The sequence below is a fragment of the Achroia grisella genome, unplaced genomic scaffold (genome assembly GCF_030625045.1).
Source record: "Achroia grisella isolate CSIRO2021 unplaced genomic scaffold, CSIRO_AGI_Agris_v1 utg841, whole genome shotgun sequence".
Classification (NCBI taxonomy): Eukaryota; Metazoa; Arthropoda; class Insecta; order Lepidoptera; family Pyralidae; genus Achroia; species Achroia grisella.
In genome coordinates, this window is record NW_026713039.1 from 1,618,729 (window position 1) to 1,640,368 (window position 21,640).

The following is a 21,640-nucleotide window of genomic DNA, read 5'->3' on the forward strand; positions in this document are numbered from 1 at the left end:
GCATTACAATTTAATACATTTTTTTCATAACATACTTCTCAAGTTTTATAAATTATGTTTAAACTGATGTTGCAATACCTAATAAAAGTTTTCACCCAGCCTGAAAACCGAATTTAGGCATTATAGCATCTTAAATATTTAAAAGTAATGAATTTGACTAGATTGAAAGAAAGTAAAAGATTATTGGCAAAATATAAAATAAATTAATACATTCTATATAATTAAGATTCGTTATCAATGTCATTAAATAAATAAATAATAATTAACCCCTGTAGGAAATTAATAAGGAAGTATTTATCATTGTTATTTTTATTTTTATTATTACTAATAATTATGGCATTATGAACTGTAATGTCTTAGTCTAGTGCGTACAGTTAAAAAAGGGCATCCAAGAATTTCCCGCCAAAAAGGTTGATAAAACAATATCGTCATTGTACACAGTCAATTTATGATAGATATTTATTATTATGTATTTAATTAGTCTTTTACTTATAGCCGAGATTTTTAAACAGCACATCTTCATTAATAGAATGGTCCATGAATGGCGTCTCTCGGAAAATTACAGATGCGTCCGCTATATGCATTTGCCGTTTTCCATATCTGAAATAAAAAAAATATTATCATCTTAGAAAACAAATTTAGGAAGAGCGCCATCTATTTCATTTGTGATGAACTTATTAATATAACTATATTTTCAAACAATTAGCAATGGTTTGTTCACAAAAACCAAGACTAGTACAGGAAAATTACCCAAGTTTTAACTGTTAGTTTATAATAATTAATACAATACGAATACATAGGTAAAAATGTTTTTTGTCCCATTTATTGAAACATGCATAGTCAATACTTAAAATAAAGCATACAACAGTTAAGTCATGACTTTTATAAATATTTGTTGCGAGTTATTTATACTAGATGGCGCTTTAAAGGAAAATATACTGGCGCCCAACGTGGCCTTCCAAATATTCGATAACTATATTTTTAATAGAAAATGTAAACAAAACAAATAAAAGGGTCAATGTAATCTCGTATAAGGGACTAAATTTGTAAACGAACACGACACGTGTGAGTATCTCATTTAAAAATACCTAAACTATTTACGTAGTTTCGATAATATTACATATTGTTGAAACATAACTTTATAAATTTGTAAAAATAAATAAAATATATATACACGCTTACAATAATAATTTCAAAATACATTTATTTATTTATTTTAAAACTATTTTAACAGGTCTATTTAATATTGCCACATTACGCTGGACATGTTTGGATGCAATGTGACAGTAAGGAGCACACAGCCGCGCCGCGTTGAATTAGTTTCAGTTTGTTATGGGTGTTTACATCACTCACAGAGAGTCTATCAGAAATATTTTAATAATATTATAAACGTGAATGTTTGTATGTATTATATATTTTATAAACGCGGATATTGTTGGACATAAAACTCCTTTGTTATATTGACATATATTATTTGTATATAAAAAGAGAAAACATATTAATAAAAAAGACGACTGTGAATAAAATGGTGTTTCCTTATTTGCCCTCTGCATAAATAAAATCCCAATAGATATTTGTTACTCTTTCGCGCAAAAACTACTGAACGAATTTTGATGAAACTTTATAGTAATGTGGCTTACGCATCAGAATAACACTCTCTCACATGCTATATCTTTTATTGACATTTAACGCGGGTAAAACGCGGGCACAGCTTGTATATGTATATGTACATATACTGATATAGAAACCTTTTTTTTGGTCGGATTTCTTTTTTCGATTTCGAACTAACAACATTTATGTCTACTAAGTCATAACGTTCTCTCAACCCACACATTCTGAATAATGTCTTAAAACCAACAAACAATAGAAATACAAAAGAAAAGAGTCAACAATCTTCATTTAAATGTCTCGATCTTTTAGCTAAATATATCATTTGACAGAAAGGGATACAATACAATCCAATTATTTCTGCATTTTTCATAAAACGATACGCTAGTGCTGCGGTTGCCAAAGTTAACTGCAGCGCGACGCATTTTTTTATATACCACGATTATTGAAAACAAGCATACGGCTATTCTTTTATGGATGATAATGGAATGGAGCACCTGTCTGCGCTAAATGGCGCGGCACCAGTGGAAGATGATATGAGGTCAGGTCAGGTGGCCCATCGTGGTGAATTTGTTAAGAAATCATCACGACAGTTTCCAGGGGGAATCGCGTGGAGGTCAACTTGACATGGTATATTGCTAGCAATGCGATTATTAACCACATAACTAACAATCACCTTCCTTCCTATACGGATATTTAAACGGACGGTAAACGGTTACCATATGCTGAGTGTCAGCCATGTTGCCAACCATATGTATAAATAAGATGATTTTTTGTAATTGTATGTATGTATATACATATATATGTAAAATGTACCTTTGTCAAATGTGTAAATGTAATAATTGTTGTCAATAAATGTTTTTCTTCTTCTTCTTCTTCCTATGGACGCCTGAAACACTGGGGGTGTCACGTGCGTTTGTACCGTGTAAGGAATAGAAAATTCTAAATTCAAAAATCGTATATTCATTATAACCGCTTATGAACGTTAATTTTTTTCCCTACTGTCCCGTTCAGTATATAGATCCAATTGAGAAGAACTGGCAAGAAACTCAATTGAATTACTTTTTTTTAAAGCCAGTTTATTTACAATATATATTTATACAGGTGTCTATGTCTAACATTAAATGAAAATCCCGTGCATGAACAACTATTGCCATGCACCCTCGTTATTCAAGTAATTGTTTAGTAAGTAGAATTTGCTTAACAAATATGATTTAACAGATGTTTTGATTAAATAACGTTTTGCTACAGCGCTAGACCACCGTGGTCGTAAATTAGCTATGGTTCTTTCCAGGGGCACTGCATGGATGTCCATATTATAGGGGTCATTTTTTTGAAGGGTTTTGGGCTATTGTCAGGTGCTAAGGCTTGTAATACTGCGACCTGCATAGATCCATTCTGCTCTCCCTTTTTCAAAGTTCGCTACCTAGACCCATGAGGGGTCGTAGTTTTTTTTATATGGATTAGTAATGGTGCACCCACCTGCGCTAACGGTTTACGCTGGTGGGGGATGATAAGATGAGCACGAGGTCAGGTCAGTTAGTGCAACGTGACAAATTCACCAGGAATTTATCATGATGGTATCCAGAGGGAACTGCGTGGAGGTCAACCTTTGTCACAATGGGCTAACTGACCTGACCTCATGCTCGCCTTGTGGCCTTTTTTTTTACTTGGAGAAAATCCCTCATGGAGAAGGCAACGCCCGGGGAAGGCAAGCGGGTACTGTGAGACTCCTACTCACTAAAAACTCCAAGGTATCCCGACGAAGCGCCTATTGCCGGAATCGCGGGATCGAATGTCAGTCCACCGCAACTCCGGCGGCGTCGGCCCGCTTTAGTTTGCGAGTCCCTTCGCTTTTATTTTGGGGGTCCACCCCACCTCTCTTGAGAAGGCACGCGGGGATACACGCGCCACCTTCTCGGGCTTTTCTTGGAGATGCGACCGCCCCCGCGGTCACACCTCAGGCCCTTGCGGCGATCTGAGGCGCCCATGCGCCCCTCCACCTCGGATCGCTTTGGATGGAGCCACCCTTATTGGGCGATGTCCACCCTGCTCTCCACTGGTGCCCTGCGTCAACCGTTAGCAAAGGTGCGTGCACCATTCGATTATCATGTATATAAAAAAAAAATATCCAGTGGGTCCACAGTTTGAGAAGCACTGCACTAGTGATTTATCACATAATTGTAGTTATTATATATTCAGCGATTTCACAGACCATAAACGACCCTCTATTCTTATTATGCTACCATCTATTTCAGTATACGAGTGTAAATATTTTATTAATAGATATATAATTACATGCTGTAGCGGGGTATGACAAAAGGAATAGGATATTAAGGAATCAGACTCAGCTATTTATATTTAGACTAGCTTTTATGCGGTACTTCGCTCGCAATGTTATTTTCTGTTAATAATAATAATAATCACGAAGTGACCGAAATGTGGGGGTGATATCCACCGAAATCATTCCAATCGTTATGTCGGTGAACGGTCTTAATCCAACCCGTCTGGAACAACATCTCAGACGGTTGGGATTCCGAGGCGGCTCACTCCCGGGAAAGATGCAGAAAGCTGTGCTCTTAGATTCTGCCCGCATTGTACGCCGGTTTCTCTCCCTGAGGCCCTGAACCCCGGCCGACTGTGCTTCTGCCGGGGGTAAGTTGCCATCTCTTCTCCTTAAGAGAGGAGATGAGAATTTTTGTAAAGTTTAAAATATAATAATAATAATAATACGCCGCAAAGCGGAAAAATTGGGAATGTAAAGTTACAATGATTATTTAAAAGAGCAACACGCAAGTTTCTTGCTCGTTCTTCTTGTGATGAGACAGCTTTCCGAATGAGCGGTAGATTAAAAGAATGATAACTATGACTATTAAAAAGAGCTTAAATTAAGATTTTGAATAAATGATTTTCTATTCTATACAACTAACCGGAAACCAAGGTCTATGCACAAGAAAAATCTGCAGATTTCGTCAATTTGAAGAGGACACGCCACTACATATCCTATGTGGTTGTAGCCCACTCATGCATCAACGTAATATTTCCTTTGGAAAGTATATACTCTATCCTGAGGAGATAAAAACCATCGCTCCTAAGAATATCCTTCAATTCTTGTCCCTGACGGGTCTAGGTAGCGAACTCTGATAATGGGCGAGCACAAGATCTATGTAGGTCGTGCTACAGGTCCGAGCACCTGCCAATAGCCCAAATAATCCAATAAAAATAAACCAGCAACCACCGAGGTAGACTTTGCAAAACGTCTCCAGTTAAAGACACCAAGATGTAGTAGAACGCTTTATGTACCGTGCGATGAATCCAACCTGCGACCATCGGATGTAAGGCGGTGTGATAAATCGTTAAACCACTGAGGCCGTTTACATAGGGACAACACTACGAACAGGGGGGAAGGGGAGTGTTAGTTATGGACTAATGATCCTATTACTAGCAATGTAACATGTCAGGTAACCTCCACGCGGTTCCCCCTGGAAATCATCGTGATATATTCCCGGTGAATTTGTCACGGTGGGCTAATTGATCTGACTTCATGTTCATCCATATCCTCCACTGGTGCCCCGCCAGCGTAAACCGTTAGCGCAGGCGGGTGCACCATTCCATTATCATCCTCTAAAAAAAACACTACGAACATCACATTATTATGCTTTGAAAAATATGACATGCCCGTTATCCCATAATTTCACTATTGCTTAGCACAGCTTATTTGCCATTCTAACAAGTTAGAAAACTGTTAGCTGAATAGATTCCAGCAGTTTGTTTGTTGAGCATAACACTTTTTTTATAACACAGTACCCCTGTGTTATGATAAAAAATGTTATGCTCTTTATCCCGTAATTTCTTCATTTGCATTTTATTTCACAGCTTATTTGTCATTCCAAAAAAATAAAACACCTTTAGCTCAACAGATTCCGCCATTTCAATTTGGAATCCATCTTTTTTTTTATAACACAGGGGACAAACGAGCATGCGGTTCACCTGATGGTAAGTGATTACCGCCGCCCATGAGGATGCTCATGGGCGGCGGTAATCACTTACCATCAGCAACACCGGGGAATAGCAAGTACGTTGTCGACCTTTTAAAAAGGAATAAGCTCTTTTCTTGAAGGTTTCAATATCGTATCGGTTCGGAAATACCATTGCTGAAAGGTGATTCCACAATGTGGTTGTGCGTGGCAAAAAGTTTCTAGAAAACCGCACTGTGGAGGACGGCCATTTATCCAGATGATGGTATTTTAAATCGTAATGTATTCATTTAAAAAAAGAATACGCCCTGACAATTTATGAAGATCGCCTTTGAGCACAGAGTAGGTATGCGCGTTACAGAAAGTTTGTTGCTTCATTCATAATCTTGGAACTTTTAAACGCATCGCTTTCAAACTCCCTTCAACTTTGAAGAGTTGATGTACTTTTAATTAAGAGGAAAACATAATTAAAGTGTAAATATACTTCGATGCGGGTGGTTATCTTATATATAGTATTCTCGTGTCACGATGTTTGTCCGTGATGCACATTGTGTGAAATTTGATCCAACTTGAAAGATAGCTTACATCTCAATTTATAGTCGCAATATTATTTTATTATCTTAGCCACAGCAACGCGTGCTCGGGTCTGCTAGTCATATATATAAAATTCTCGTGTCACAATGTCAGTTTAAAACCATTTTGCTGTGGCTCCGCAATTCCAGAACACGTCCATTACCATTTCTAAGGGTATTTGGATCCTCGATGTCGACATTTCTAGTACAGTTGAGTTCTGTAGTCACATCGAAGAAAATATGAAGCTGGCGTCCAAAAAGCTCGGTGTACTCAATAGAGCGATGCGGTACTTCACTGCGGATCATAGATTCATCTTATATAAGCAACAAGTTCGGCCGCACATGGAGTACTGCTCTCATCTTTAGGCAGGAGCACCTGGATACCAGCTCGGTCCTTTTGGCTCAGTTCAGAGATGTGCTAGTAGTATTGTCGATGATCCCAATATCTCTGGCGGTATCAAACCACTTAGCTTGAGGCGAGACTTGAGGGGCTTTGTGTGTTCTACCGAAATACAACGGACTGTGTTCTGAGGAATTGTTCGACATGATGCCTACGGCTACCTTTTACCATCGCACCGTTCGCCATCGACAGAGAATTTATCCCCACACGATAGAACCTAAATAGTCACGTACAGTTTCAGAGGAGCTTCCTCCCACATATGTTAATATGGTGGAATGAACTACTTGCCGAGGTTTAGACTACTGCATGAGAGACTACAGTATGGGGTTTTTTTAAGAAGGGTATATTAAGGTTTATTAAGGGTCGGCAACGCGCACGTGACACCCCTGGTGTCAGGCGTCCATAGGCTACGGTAACCATCTACTACCAGGTGGGCTGTATGCTTGTACCATCATAAAATAAGAAAAAAAAAACAGTTATCATACTCCTCCGAAACGGATTTGCATATTCAGTAGGTCAGAGAATCGAATCGGAACTGACTTCACAATCATCATATCAACGTCCACTGGCCCCGCCAACGTAAACTGTTAGCGCAGGCGGGTGCATTATTCCATTATCATAAATAAATCTATACATATATATATATATATAAAATTGGAGTGTCTGTTTGTAATATAGAAATAACCGTTTTTTACTACATGCATATGAATATAAACACCAAAATAACATTTTTTACAATTTTTGTCTGTCTGTCTGTTTGTTCCGGCTAATCTCTGAAATGGCTGTGCCGATTTTGACGCTACTTCTTTTGGCAGGTTAGTTACTGAGGCTACTTTTATTTTAGAAAAATAAAGTTAAAGTTAAATTCCACGCGGACGAAGTCGCGAGTACAGCTAGTATGTATATATATATATATAAAGAAGTTTTAGTACGTACCTTCCTCTACCGTGTACTGAATAGTACTCCTGTAGTTCCTTCAAATAGTTGGATATCTGCTCTGCGGTGTCGAAGCGCTCGGGGCGGCGTGGTCGTGGGTACTGCGCTTGCGTCGCACACGACAAGATGGCGGACATCAACAAAATGGCCGACAGAAGAAGTCGCATTGTGGCTCTACAAACATAAATACATATATCTTATTTATATTGTACTAGCTGCTCTCCCCGGCTTCGCTCGGGTGTACATGTATTACATATAAACCGTCCTTTTGAATCACCTTTTCTATTACTAAAAACTGTATTAAAATCCGTTGTAGTTTAAAGGATCTAAGCGGAAGCGACTTCTTTTTATACTAGATAGATATCAAATACTTAGAGAGATATCAACTACGGATATCATGTAATCATTCCAGAGTACTAAGATGTCACGCCTCTTATCCTGTAATTTCACTGCCTAATCTGCACCTTATAACCGAAACAGCTTACAAAGCAAGCTGCTTGGCTGAAATATACTGAGGTACAAACGCAGACGAGTTTGTACCAAGTTTAGCTGGGTAAAATAGAAATTTAACTAAATAATTAATTTGACGCCCTCGGTTGTACGGTTTAGCACATCACTTTACTTCCAATGGTCGCTGATTCACTTCCTCGCACGGTACAAACATTTGTATTCATGAGTATGATTGTTTGTGTATCGTTCTGGTTGTTTTCTATGTATAATATGTATGTATTATAATCATTACTAATATTATAAATGTTAGAGTAGGGCTGTTTGTTACGCTTTCATGCAAAAACTACTGAACCGATCATCATGAAATTTTGTACACATGTTCTTGAAGGTATTAGAATAACATATGATATTTTTTATTAAAAAAAAAAGCTAATAATTTTTATAAATACAGGAATTTTTCAATGAAAAAAGTTAGTTGTGTTTGTGCCTGTTTGTTTTAATTTAGTGATGATTCTTTATTTTTTTTTTTTTTTTATTTTTTATACTAATCAACGATACATATATATAATGTAAAAATTTAATTATGTAGTTTATATAAGATTTATTAATGTGATTGCTGTAAAAAGGGTTCATGTTTGATTCTATACTTTTAGTAAATTAAGACCAATTTTGTTACAACATGTAATAGCAATAAATAAATGAATGAATGAATGAATAAAATACAAAAAAAAATGTCAACATTTTGCTATAGAATATATTCATCATATTTAGATACTTATTTAATGGATTCAATGCGAGCGAAGCCGCAGGCAAAAGCTAGTTTGTAATATTAATAATTGTGTTATGCTTGCGTGCATCCAACAGGATCCATCTTGATCGAAATGTATCAGTTATAAACATATTTGTAAACATTATGGAATGCAATCAATATTGCGTATAGAGTAATGACATAAATGAATTAATTCTGGTTTACATGAGATTTGACTATTTTTGCGACAGCATTATGGGAAACAAAGCGCCCACGCAAATGACATTGTAATGTTACGTATATAGCCATATAACCCGGGTGTCTAAAAATTCTACGATATTGTTCCGTTCACTTGATTGCTACGCCACTGTAACAATCTACAGACGAGAGAATCGATAACGTAATCGAGATATCGGAACCTATCTAAATCTCTTAATCGATTTAAAATAACATAATCTATTGTACGCATTACGCGTACGGTTGTACGTTATCTTGAGATAAATCTGTGTTTGATAACAATGAGACGTTTACTACTCGTAGTAAATTGTATTATTTAATCAATAAAATCGTAACAGTTTTTTTAGAAATTCAATTAAAGTTTTTGCCAGTTCTTCTCAATTGAATGTGCATACTAAATTGGACATTATGGAAAAATTGAGTTGAGTTTTTTACTAGTTCCTCTCAATTGAATCTGTAATTTGGATATCAAGTTTTTTGTTTTAATATTTGTTTCCCTAAACAAATATTAAAACAAAAAACTTGATGTTCATAAACGGCTATAATGTGTTACATAAATCATTTATTATGTTATTTTTTTGTTTTGATTTTTTATAGCATAGGGGACAACGAGCTCGCGGGTCACCTGATGGTAACCGATCACCGCCGCCCATGAGCACCCGCAACACCAGGGGAACTGCAAATGCGTTTCCTTTTAAGAAGGAATGATCTCTTTTCTTGAAGGTTTCATTGTCGTATCGGTTAGTTAGCTTAGGTACAGTGATTATTTCCGCCGTCGGAGTTGCGGTGGACTAAATTCGATCCAACTCCGGCACAAGGCGTTGGGTGAGGGACGTCTTGGACTTTGGGGTGGGCGGGTCTCCATGAGGGCTTTTCTCAAAAAAAAAAATGGTGCAGTGATTATTAAATCTAAAATCGGCCCGGACAGTGAGGAGTTCAGCTAACATTGCACGTGTTTACTTTATCTCGTGTACACATTTCAAAATGGCCGCCACTAAAGTAAAGAGGCCTCTTCCGCTGTCCTAAATTTAGAATTATTAACTAAAATTTTCAATAAACCATAGTTTGTTACAGAGTGAGTATTTATAAGTGGCAACAAATATTATAGACTCCTGCTTAAAGTTTATAAAGAAATAAATATATAACCCAGCGTCATATAGTTCCATGGTAAGCAGAACTTGTGGGTACTAGACAACTGATACAAATACTTAGATTTTTTCTTAATAGATATATATAAATCACCCACACCGATACAAAACAATCATACTAATGAATACAAATATCTGCACCGTGCGGGAAATCGAACACGCGACCATCGGATGTAAAGCGGTGTGCTAAACCACTAGAACAGCGAAGCCATCTGAGTCAGCCATATGAAAACGAAAAAAATTACGAAAAATGTCGTATTTTTTGCCGAATTGAGAACGAATCACTATTTTTTGTAGTAGGTTCATAAACACCAGACTATTACGTTATGTTATCGCCAAGTTTCTTATCAGTAACGATCTACAGAAAGAAACATCAACATCAGCTCTGAGGTACACTTAAAAATAGAACCAAAGTTGGTTGAAACAGCAGACGAAGGTAGGTCATATATACCCTAAGTTTATTTTAACTACCGATCGGTTCTCATGATCAGGGTACTCGGTTTGGATCCAAAACTTGTCACGAAACTACAAAGACCCGAAGTTAAGTTAAAGAGATATACCCACACAAATAATTCAAGACATCGAGCACTGATTAGAACGGTATTTCGATATAACTATACGACAAATCGAAACTATAATCATTAATGCAGGACACTTTAACCACTTATCCAGAGGGGTGAAGGGATCTTAGTACTTGAGCTTAGTACGTGAGCCCGGTGGTCTAGCAGTCCGACCGGTCTACGACCGATGGTCGCGGGTTCGATTCCTCGCACAGCACAAACATTTGTATTCATGAGTATGATTGTTTGTATCGGTCTGGTTGTTTTCTATGTATAATATGTATGTATTTACAAAAAAAATCTATATATATGTATCAGTTATACTAGATAACTGATACATATATGTATGTCAAGCTATTCTTTCTCTATTTGACGGTCTCGGTGGTTTAGCTGTTAAGCACACCGCTTTATTTCCAATGATGTCGCGTGTTCGATTCCTCGCACTTTGTATATATGAGTGTGATTGTTCGTATCGGTCTGGATGTTTTCTATATATATTATGTATGTATTAATGAAAAAATATATATCTATGTATTTGTATCAGTTATCTAGTACCCATAAAACAAGCTTTAGCTAACTTAACTTGAGTCTACTTTGATTACTTGTTGTTAATTAAATATAAGTAAATCAATATTTATTTAAAAGAGCAACACACAAGTTTCATGCTTATTCTTCTTGTGATGAATCTGCATTCCGAATAAGCGGTAGAATAAAAAAAAATTTACTATTCAAAAGTGCTTATATTAAGTTTATTTGAATAAAGATTATTTCTATTTCTGTTTCTATTTATATTATATTATCGAAGTCGTAATGGCACAGAGATTATTTATTTATCTACTAGCTAATCCGAGCAACTTCACCTGCATCACATTTATTTGACATTTATTTTGTCCTATTTACATAATATCTTCTTAAATTGTAACCTATATGTTATTCTCATGAATAATATATTAATTCTATTAATGTATGTATGTATTTATGTGTAAACGTTGTTTTGCCATATAAATTTATAATAGATATTAAAAAATAGGGGTTGGTGATGGAAGGGTGAAAATTTAGGGTTGTATGTACTTTTAATGCCACATTATAAATGAATAAAATAATTTTTTCACAATTAAAAAAAATGTTATATGTGGACAACTTTTATCACTTAGGAGAATGAAAAATACATAATAGCCGATTCTCTGACCTACTGATAATGCACGAGAATCTAAATATATATAACTCAAAGGTGACTGACTGACTGACATAGTGATCTAGCAACGCACAGCTCAAACCACTGGACGGATCGGGCTGAAATTTGGTATGCAGGTAAATGTTATGACGTAGGCATCCGCGAAGAAAGGATTTTGATTATTTCTACCCCCAAGGGGATAAAATAGGGGATGAAAGTTTGTATGAAACTTTGTCAATTTTAAACCGATCGGGCTGAGACTTTGCATGCATAAAACTACAATGACGTAATCATCCCCTAAGAAAGGATTTTGATAAATTCCACCCCTAAGGGGATAAGTTAAGGCGAGCGAAGCCGCAGGCAAAAGCTAGTTTTATTATATAAGATTTAATATTTTGAGTGCTGATATTTTGAAAAGCTCTACTTAGCTTGGGACTAGATGGCGTTGTTTTTATTATCCAGGGCTATTAGTAATAGTATAAATTACTGGAATTTTGTATAAACTCACACGCTTAAGTTTTAGCATAACTGATTTTCTGTACAAAAGAAAATGCAAAAATAATTCAAGTTACAACAATGATGATTTCCTTGTTGTGATTTACTTTTTTATTTTCCCGCTTTTTCCAATAGACCCGCTGCGAAAATTACCCGCAAATCGCTATTCAACAGGTGCTAGTGATGTGAATACCAAACGTAAAATTATATCGATATATTTTTATTTTACTTAAAATAAATTTGATATATCAAAAAGGGAAGCCTAATAGATTTATATTTATTTTATTTCCGCTAATTCTAAAACTAACTAAATTAAAAAAAACTAATATTATAAAGGCGAAACTTTGTGAATAGGTATGTATGCATAGATACTCTACACGTGAAACTACTGGCCTGATTTTGAAACTTTACAGTAATATACATCAGTATAAAACTTCATTATTTATACTTAATAGGTCATTGGGCTCCCTAAAATATGGTCGAGCGCAGTGATGGCTGGCTCATCCGTCATACTCGTGAACGAGTGCTGCTTGTAGGGACTGGTCTGCTCTTATCACTACGACTGATTTAATCTTGTTGTATATTTGACCCAAAAAATTTGTGCTGGTTGGTAGTTTGTATTCACTCGTTTCGACTTGTAAATTTAAACTTATAAGGATTATTTTTAAAAGAGCAACACACAAGTTTCTTACTCGTTCTTCTTGTTATGAGATAGCTTTTCAAACGAACGATAGATAAAAAAATTTTTATAACTATTCAAAATGCTTAAATTAAGTTTATTTGAATAAAAATGATTTTCTATTCTATTCTATTCTAATACATACTATAACAACATTAATACAGACATAATATACGTAATATTCATTTCTTAATTATAAATTTCATGCACTATATATATATATAATAAAAGATGAGTATGTTTAGATATGACGACCGATAGAGAGCAGTGGAAGAGAATGACATACTGCGCCGACCCCAAATAATGGGCAAGGCAAGGCAATGATGATGATATATATATATATAGTAATGTTGAAAGAATATATGTATAATAATGTAATACGTCCAATTCAAACGGGGATCTCAATTACGACGGCCTGAGCCGAGGTACGAACCGCTAGCGGTGCCCTAGTCAGGCGGGAGTTGGCCTTCAGCCGCTCCATAAGTCCTATTTGATTTGGGGTGCCCGCTATCGTCCCGTGAAGCTGTAAAGACCAGTTGCGACAAGTAAAGGCAAAGTCCAACACCTTTAGAGTAGTCCGAAAAAAAAAGAAAACTATTTTATCGATATCGACAATCGACTGTCACTAAAACAGCTAACTGTTTATTTAGCGACCCTCGCACAATGAAACTGGGCTCGGCGCTGATTTATACCTCTCGTGCACACTACAAAATTGTAAATTGCAGTTTGAAAGTTCACCGAGAACGAGCAATCATTCTATTATTTGATAATATTAAAGATCTAAAATAGAACTATTTATTAAAACAATAGTACCTATATATAACAATAATGTTATGTATATTGATAACATTTAATGTAAGGATTGATGGTGTTCTGTAGAAAGCTGTCTATAACTTTATAGCTAATAATGCAGACGAAGGTACGGTTAAATGTTAGTAGCACAATTGGTGTTTATATATATATATATATATATGCTGAAGTCTGTGAGTGTGGATGGATTGATACGTTATATTTTATATACTGATTTATAAGCTATAATCGTTACTAATATTATAAATGCGAAAGTAACTCTGTCTAGTTTTCACGCCAAAATTACTGGACCGATTTAAATGAAATTTGGAACACAGATAGTCAATTTGGGCACAGATAGTATTGTACATAACTTAACCGCAGTGCGTATGAGATTTAAACAATCTCCTAAAAAACGTTTTTGTAAAAATCCATAACTCGTTCAAAAAATAAGTTCAGACATTTAAACATTTTTTAAACTTTAGGTTTGATTTATTTATGGAAAATACGAAAACCATAAATATATGTGTATAATTATTTACATATATGTAGTGATGCACACACAAAGCACTGTAAACAACACACATAAAAATAAAAAAGTAGATAGACAGTAGTATAGTAGACACTATTACATTAGTCAATAAACAAAATACATTACAATACTACTATTATTACATTAAATATATTATTAACCCGTGGATATCTGTATTGGTTTTACTATTATTAATTCATATCTATGTACTTAAATACATACTACATTGTGAAACTGTTTGTATCCCAAATAAAATACAAAAAAAGTAGATACACTGTTACATAAGTCAATAAACATTACAATACAGTTAAAAAAAATGGTATGAGTAACCTAGTAAGTGTGGAACTCATACGCAAAAAGGCAGGATCTCAGTGTATTGTTTGCAGCATACAAGTAGCAACCCACTGATTTTCCGGCACTGCCCAGAGACATATGCGAGGACGCATGTAACAAGACTGCCGCATCTAATCAGCCCTATTACATTATCATTAATAGTAATAATAATAAAAACAAAGAGTATAATATTCTATTTTCAAATAATTTGTTTTCGTAGCTCATGTGTTGCTACATGTCAAAAGACGGAGCCTAAAGCAATATATTAACTTTAGTACTTAATAAATACAGAAGCTGTTGTCATATCACGCTTCTCAATTTAGCAATTTAAACGTCATTTTCTGCATATAATTATATAACGCTCGGAGCGTCAGTGTGGCCAACTCAAAGACGAAAATTCAGTGCGCGTCGGATATTATTTTCACGGGTGACAACACATAACTAGAAACGGAACGTGTCCAATATGGCGGCGTAAGATTCCCGCCAACTTAGTTTCGATTTAAGATGTTAATTACTTTAGACTGTTGCTTTTGAGAATTTAAATTAATGTTTTATTTGAAACTGTATTTTAGTGGGTTGATTTGTCAAAGTAAACCGTTTTATAGTACTTCTACAGTTATAATTATAGGGTGAGAAAGTCGTCTGCGTGGGCAGTTGGGCACCTCTTCTATTTCTGGATTTTGAAATTTCTGAAAACACGCAGACCTTGCTGTTTGTTTAAAAGAAATGGCAAAGAAGGAAGAATCGAAACATAAGATAAAGACAAAATTGCAATAGCATATGCTGGTAGTCAAGCTATTCTTTCCCTATTTGACGGTCTCGGTGGTTCAGCTGTTTGGCACACCGCTTTATTTCCGATGATGTCGCGTATTCAATTCCTCGCACTTTGTATTTATGTGTATGATTATTCGTATCGGTCTGGGTCTTTTCTATATATATTATGTATGTATTAACGAAAAAATATATATCTACGTATTTGTATCAGTTATCTAGTACACATAACTTGGGTCTAGATGGCACTGTATGAATTCTTCTGAAATTATTATATTTCATTACAATCCGTGATGAAAAATATCCACCCAAAGCAGTGCTTAAGCTGCTTGTATATACTACAGTGTAGAATTGCTTTGTATCTATAAAACATATAATAAAATATTGTTAACTGTATCCATTTAACGCATAATAAAACTTAATGTCTCTACACTTGAATTAAACTCTAATCAATGTAGATTTGTCTAATTGTACGTCGTAAAAGTAAAAATAAGGCTATTTTATGGTTTATAAGGGAAATTTCGGCTAAATTAAGGTACATATGTATAAAAAGTACTCATATGGATCCTTCGCAATGAGAATCAGAATATTTTTATTCGGGAAATTTTGTCTAAATTAAAATACATATATATATATAAGTCACTCATAGGGATCCTAAAAAAGGGCAAATGCCTACAGCAAATATGCACCACTTAACTTTACTTCATAAAATTTGTCAAATAAAGTGTATCAAAATTTACAATAAAATCTCAAATTGACAATGACATAACTTTTCAGTTGTCAATTTATCTACAATTATTTGTTTATCTTCTTATATATAAAATTCTCGTGTCACAATGTTAGTTACCATACTCATATGAAACGGCTTGACTGATTTTTATGAAATTTAATATGCATATGCTACTCCTAACATTATTTTTTATGTTTTGGACAATTTCTTTTATAACTTATCATTAAATTTCCACCAGTCTATCACCAATCCACATTTTTTTAATAGCTATTTTAATTTACATGGCAAAATAACGTTTGCAGGGTCAGCTAGTTTCATTATAAATAAATAAACCTGGACAATTAGCACAGCGTCATATAGTCCCACGGTAAGCAGAACTTGTGTTATGGGTACTAGACAACCTGTATATACACTTAGACATTTTTGTTGTAAATACATAATATATATTGAAAACACCTAGATTAATACAAACAATCATATTAATGAATATGAATGCGTGTACCGTGCTAGGAATCGAACCGTCACAATATAAAACACTGTACTAAACCGCTAGACCATAAAGGTCGTCATGTAACTCATTATTATGATAAGGGTGTAATCCCTTAAACCTATATAGCTTACAAAGAAAACTGCTTGACTGCAAAAATAGGGGAGACGGAGGTAGACAAGCAAACGACTTTATACAAAGTGTAAGTACAAAAAAATCTAAAACCAAATCAAATTATCTTTATTCGCGTAGGTCTATTACAGACTCTTATGATATGTCAAATCTACCGTCGGTTCGGAATGATTTCGTGATGAGAACTGACAAGAAACTCGACTCTTAGTCTTCCCAAATCAGTTTGTAAATGTTTACAAAAAACAGACTGATTTTTATATAAAATTCTCGTGTCACTATGTTTGTAACAAAACTCCTCCGAAACATGAAATGAAACACCACAAATTCTTATGAAATTTTGTATCTTTACTTACGGGTGTAAGTGGTAAGGATGGTCCACCAAAAAGAAGATTTTCTAAATATAATTCTTTTAAAATACATATAAGCCTAAATTTTTGCCCTTCTACCATTATAACCCATAATTTTTAAATAGTGTTATAATTTTTTTTCTACTTGACAATTAACATAGCGCCATCTAGTCCCACGGTAAGCAGAACTTGTGTTACGGGTACTACTAATTTCTGTATTTACATAATATACATAGAAAATACCCAGACCGATACAAACAACCCGAACCCGTGACCATCATACTGCATGAATACAAATGTTTTGACAAAACAATTTTATATTCATGTATCTGTTTGTATTGGTTTTTTACTACATGCATATGAATATAAATGTATACACCAAAATGACAATTTTTGTCTGTCTGTCTGTCGGTCTATTTGTTCCGGCTAATCTCTGAATGGATGGACCGCATTTTGACGGGACTTTTATTGGCTGATGTAATAAGGAGTAACTTAGGCTACTTTTAATTTTAAAAAATTCTTTTATTTTAGACAATAAAGTTAAATTCCACGCGGACGACGTCGCGTGTACAGCTAGTAATAAATTATAATTGAAGTATTGTTTATGCAAATTTCTCTATACACACATCTCATATAAATCACATGAATATTAAGTATGAAATAATGAGTGTGTATGATATTTGTTCAGTAAATATAACATCATAATTTATTTAGGGAAACCATTCCTAGATATGGTATATTTTTCCTGACTGCCGCTGAACCGAGTGGAATTTTTATTAGTGCGTTTGTTGCTACAATAGTATAGAATAGAATCTTTATTTTAATAATTCAAAAATTGAAGAATTCGTTAATGACAATATTTTTTTTATAGAAAAACTTAAAATCCATAGCACTGACAATATTATCTGATTACACTAATAATGAGTGCGTAGCGATTTCTATGTTGATTATCGCATGCCTCTTACTTGTTATACTCTAATTATTATATTAAAAAATATCTATTCAAAAAGAGCAACACACAAGTTTCTTGCTCATTCTTCTTGTGATGAATCTGCATACCGAATGAGTGGTAGAATCAAAATATGACTATTCAAAAGTGCTTGTAATGAGTTTATTTGAATAAAGATTATTTCTATTTTCTATTTTCGGGTGTTGAAAATAGAAAATAGAAAGTTTCATGGTCATCCTATCCTCCTTGTGATGAGTCTGCGTTCCGAATGAGTGGCAGAATAAAAAAATATGTCTATTCAATACTGCTTATATTAAGTTTATTTGAATATATTATTTCTATTTCTATTTCATGTACTATAAATAAGTTAATAATGTGAATTTCATTCGGTAAGATGAGACAGTTTTCCGAATGAGCGCTAAATTCAAAGTGTTTAAATTTAGGTCTACCTGAATAGAGTATTTTCTATTTTTTCTATGCTATTCAATATAATATATAATATAATATAATTCGGAGGAGTATGATACGTCACATTGTGATACGAGAATCATTACATAGTATAAAATAAAGTCGCTGTCGCGGTTTGTACCTATCTATGTATGTATAGAAGAGTTATATGTATAATACATGTACACTTGTGCGAAATCGGGGCAGGTAGCTAGTATAATATAATAAAATAAATTATTTATATTTCAGTTTCCGATTTCCCACCAACATGCTGCCCACCTTCATGAAGGAGGACTACTGGCCGAAGGGTGTGGTGTATCGGCGCTACCGTGGCAGATTGCCGTCATCAGTGCCGTGACCACACAGACAATTTATATTAATTTCTATATTAAATGTAATATCTTTCATATGTATTTTAGTCTGTAAGGTATTTATAACATGGGCATTAGAGGCCTGAATTTAATCTTCTTCTTAGGGCCTTGTCCAATTTTCATTAAATAAATGAATAAAATTAAAATCCTGAATTAAATAAAGAAATAAAAATAAAATTAATAATATAAGACTATTTACTATTTTCGTTAGTTTGATTCTCCGCTCACTAGGTACTTAGTAAACCACAGATCGTATTTAATAACGGTTTTCATTGAACTTATTTAGAATTTCTTACAGAAGATTTATATATATAACACATGCATGTTATAGAAGAGAAAATAGAAGAATTTGAAAGATTTGTAATGACTAAAAGTGATCAAGAATTCCGTGCTTATAGTGAGAGACTAATTTTACTTTTTTTTAATTATATTAAATAAATAATTTCTTTGCAAAGATAACAAAATGTAATGCTATCCTTAAAAAATAAAGATAACAACCGTCCACCAATCTAAACTATAATTAACAAATTATTCGAAATAGGACAACAGTATTTTATATAAAATAGTGCCAACATTAACAAGACATTTAAATCCTTCCTGCAAAATTATTTATTTTTATTTCGTGTTTATTTTATTTTTACACTTTTTTTGTATCAGTTACAGTAAATATTAATTAATATAAAATATGTATAGCAATGATGAGTACAAAAGGTTGCCTTACGACAAGCAATCTCTTACAGGCAACGTTTAAGTAGACGGTGAAAATATAAGAAAAACTCTTACTCGACTACTAAGAAATACTCTTTGTATTTAATATACATTATTTAAATTATTAACCGGGTCTTTAGGACTCTCTTTTCGACTAGGTTGCACTAGCCGTGCAACCTAGTTGAAACGTCGAGAGAGGTAAATACATTTATTTGCCATAAAATTATTCGTGTTAAGACCCGGTTAATAATATAAATAAAATTATTTATATGAAATAGTTTTTTTGGTTGTGCTGAAAAACAGCAATTTTTAATTAAATCTCGCTAGTTTCTCACTATAGGAATTAAATTCAGGATTGTTTTATTCATTAGAAGTTATTTATTCTGTTACTTATAAATAACTAGTTGTGCCCGTGACTTCGATCGCGTAAAATGATACTACTACAATTCAACCTTTCATCTCCCTTTTCAACCCTTTACAACCCTTTTTTCGTTTTAAAAAGTAGCCTATATCCGTCTCAGGGTCTAGACTATCTGTGTATTAAATTTTATTTAAATCTGTTTAATAGTTCAAAATTTTTGGCGTGAAAGCTCAACAGTCAGACAGTGTTACTTCCATATTTATAACATTTGTAGGGATTATATATATATTGCATATTGTCCTCTTATTATTTTTTAGCATAATTGGAATGGTAAAATACCGACGGCATACCTGATGGTAAGTGGTAACCGTCGCCGACATACATGAACAGCACTACGGACATCATTATCATGTACCATTCTAGAGGACTAAAATGTCACGCCTCTTATCCTGTAATTTCACTGCCTAATGCACTCTACAACCGAAACAGCTTACAAAGCAAGCTGCTTATCGGCTGAAATAGGTGAGACTGAGGTAGGACTCTAATGACTTTATTCAAAGTCTACTTCGATGTTGAAAGAATCCTTGTATTAAATATTTGAAGCAATAAAGAGTTTATCAACATTAGTCTTACTAATATCTATTCTAAACGCGGGACTTTGTGAGTATGTATGGATACACATAGAAGGTTGTTACCCTTTCACGCAAAAATTACTGCATGGATTTTAATGAAACTTTACAATAATATAGTTTATACATCAGAATAATATGGGCTATAAATTTCACGCGAATATTGCCGCGGGCACGGCTAGTATTTTATAAATATTTTAGTTTTGTAGTTTGGATGTTAAGGATAATATTCGGTACTACTTGATCTGATTTTAACAATGATTTTAGTGATCGCCCATTTATTGAGGAAGACTATGTAAAATAACGCTAGAACAAAAAGAACGGGAGATGCATTGAAAGTAAAAAAATAATGGAAATATGTACTTGCATTAGTTCTTACTTCTTTTATTGAGTTTCAAATATTCTTACCTGTTACGATGGCGGTGTTGGAGTAAGCCAGTGGACTCGCCGGCGAGTAGTTTAGTAGTGAGCGTTGTACACACTCGCGCGAGCTTTTATGACAAGAGGCCGCCAGTTGCGATCTGTTGGCTACAGGTGGGCGGGCGGGAATACAGACATCGATGGAGTAGCTTCACATTATTTTTATTTGTGTTTCTTTTGCGTAGTCGCTGAAAATTTATGGTTGATTTTGTCTGATATGTGTGTTGATTTCATGAATTGTATAATAAGGTTTTGGTTTTCTAACAAATAAATTAATGAAATCTTTACATTTCTGAATAAATAGTTATTACCAGTTAAACAAATGCATGTCAAATAAAATTTTGAAGTAATATGTAACTCTAAAAAACTCCAAATAATATAAAACATTGATTAGGTTATATCGTCTAATATATAGATTATTTTATTTTATTTTTATTTATAACCATTAGACTTTGTAAAAAGTCATCATCGCGAGTATGTACATCTCTTATTACAGGCTTCAGTTCTGTTATTCAATATTATAAACGCGAAAATTTGTGAGTAGTTATAGATTATTTGTTTTGAAATGAAAAAAAAAAAGTAGTTATGGATGAGTGGATGTTTATTACTCTTTCCAGCAAAAACTACTGAACGGATTTTCATGAAACTTT

The 21,640-nt window shown here is 34.1% G+C and overlaps 1 protein-coding gene across 1 annotated transcript; it reads right to left on the reverse strand.

Moving 5' to 3' along the window:
• Positions 1-76: 76 nt before the first annotated feature.
• Positions 77-21,039, reverse strand: LOC131852287 (pro-neuropeptide Y-like). The gene is made up of 3 exons (XM_059202950.1): positions 20,979-21,039; positions 7,494-7,667; positions 77-600 (listed from the first exon to the last, which is right to left on the reverse strand). The coding sequence occupies exons 2-3, from the start codon at positions 7,658-7,660 to the stop codon at positions 486-488; spliced, it is 282 nt and encodes a 93-aa protein (XP_059058933.1). The 5' UTR covers positions 7,661-7,667; positions 20,979-21,039; the 3' UTR covers positions 77-485.
• Positions 21,040-21,640: the final 601 nt, after the last annotated feature.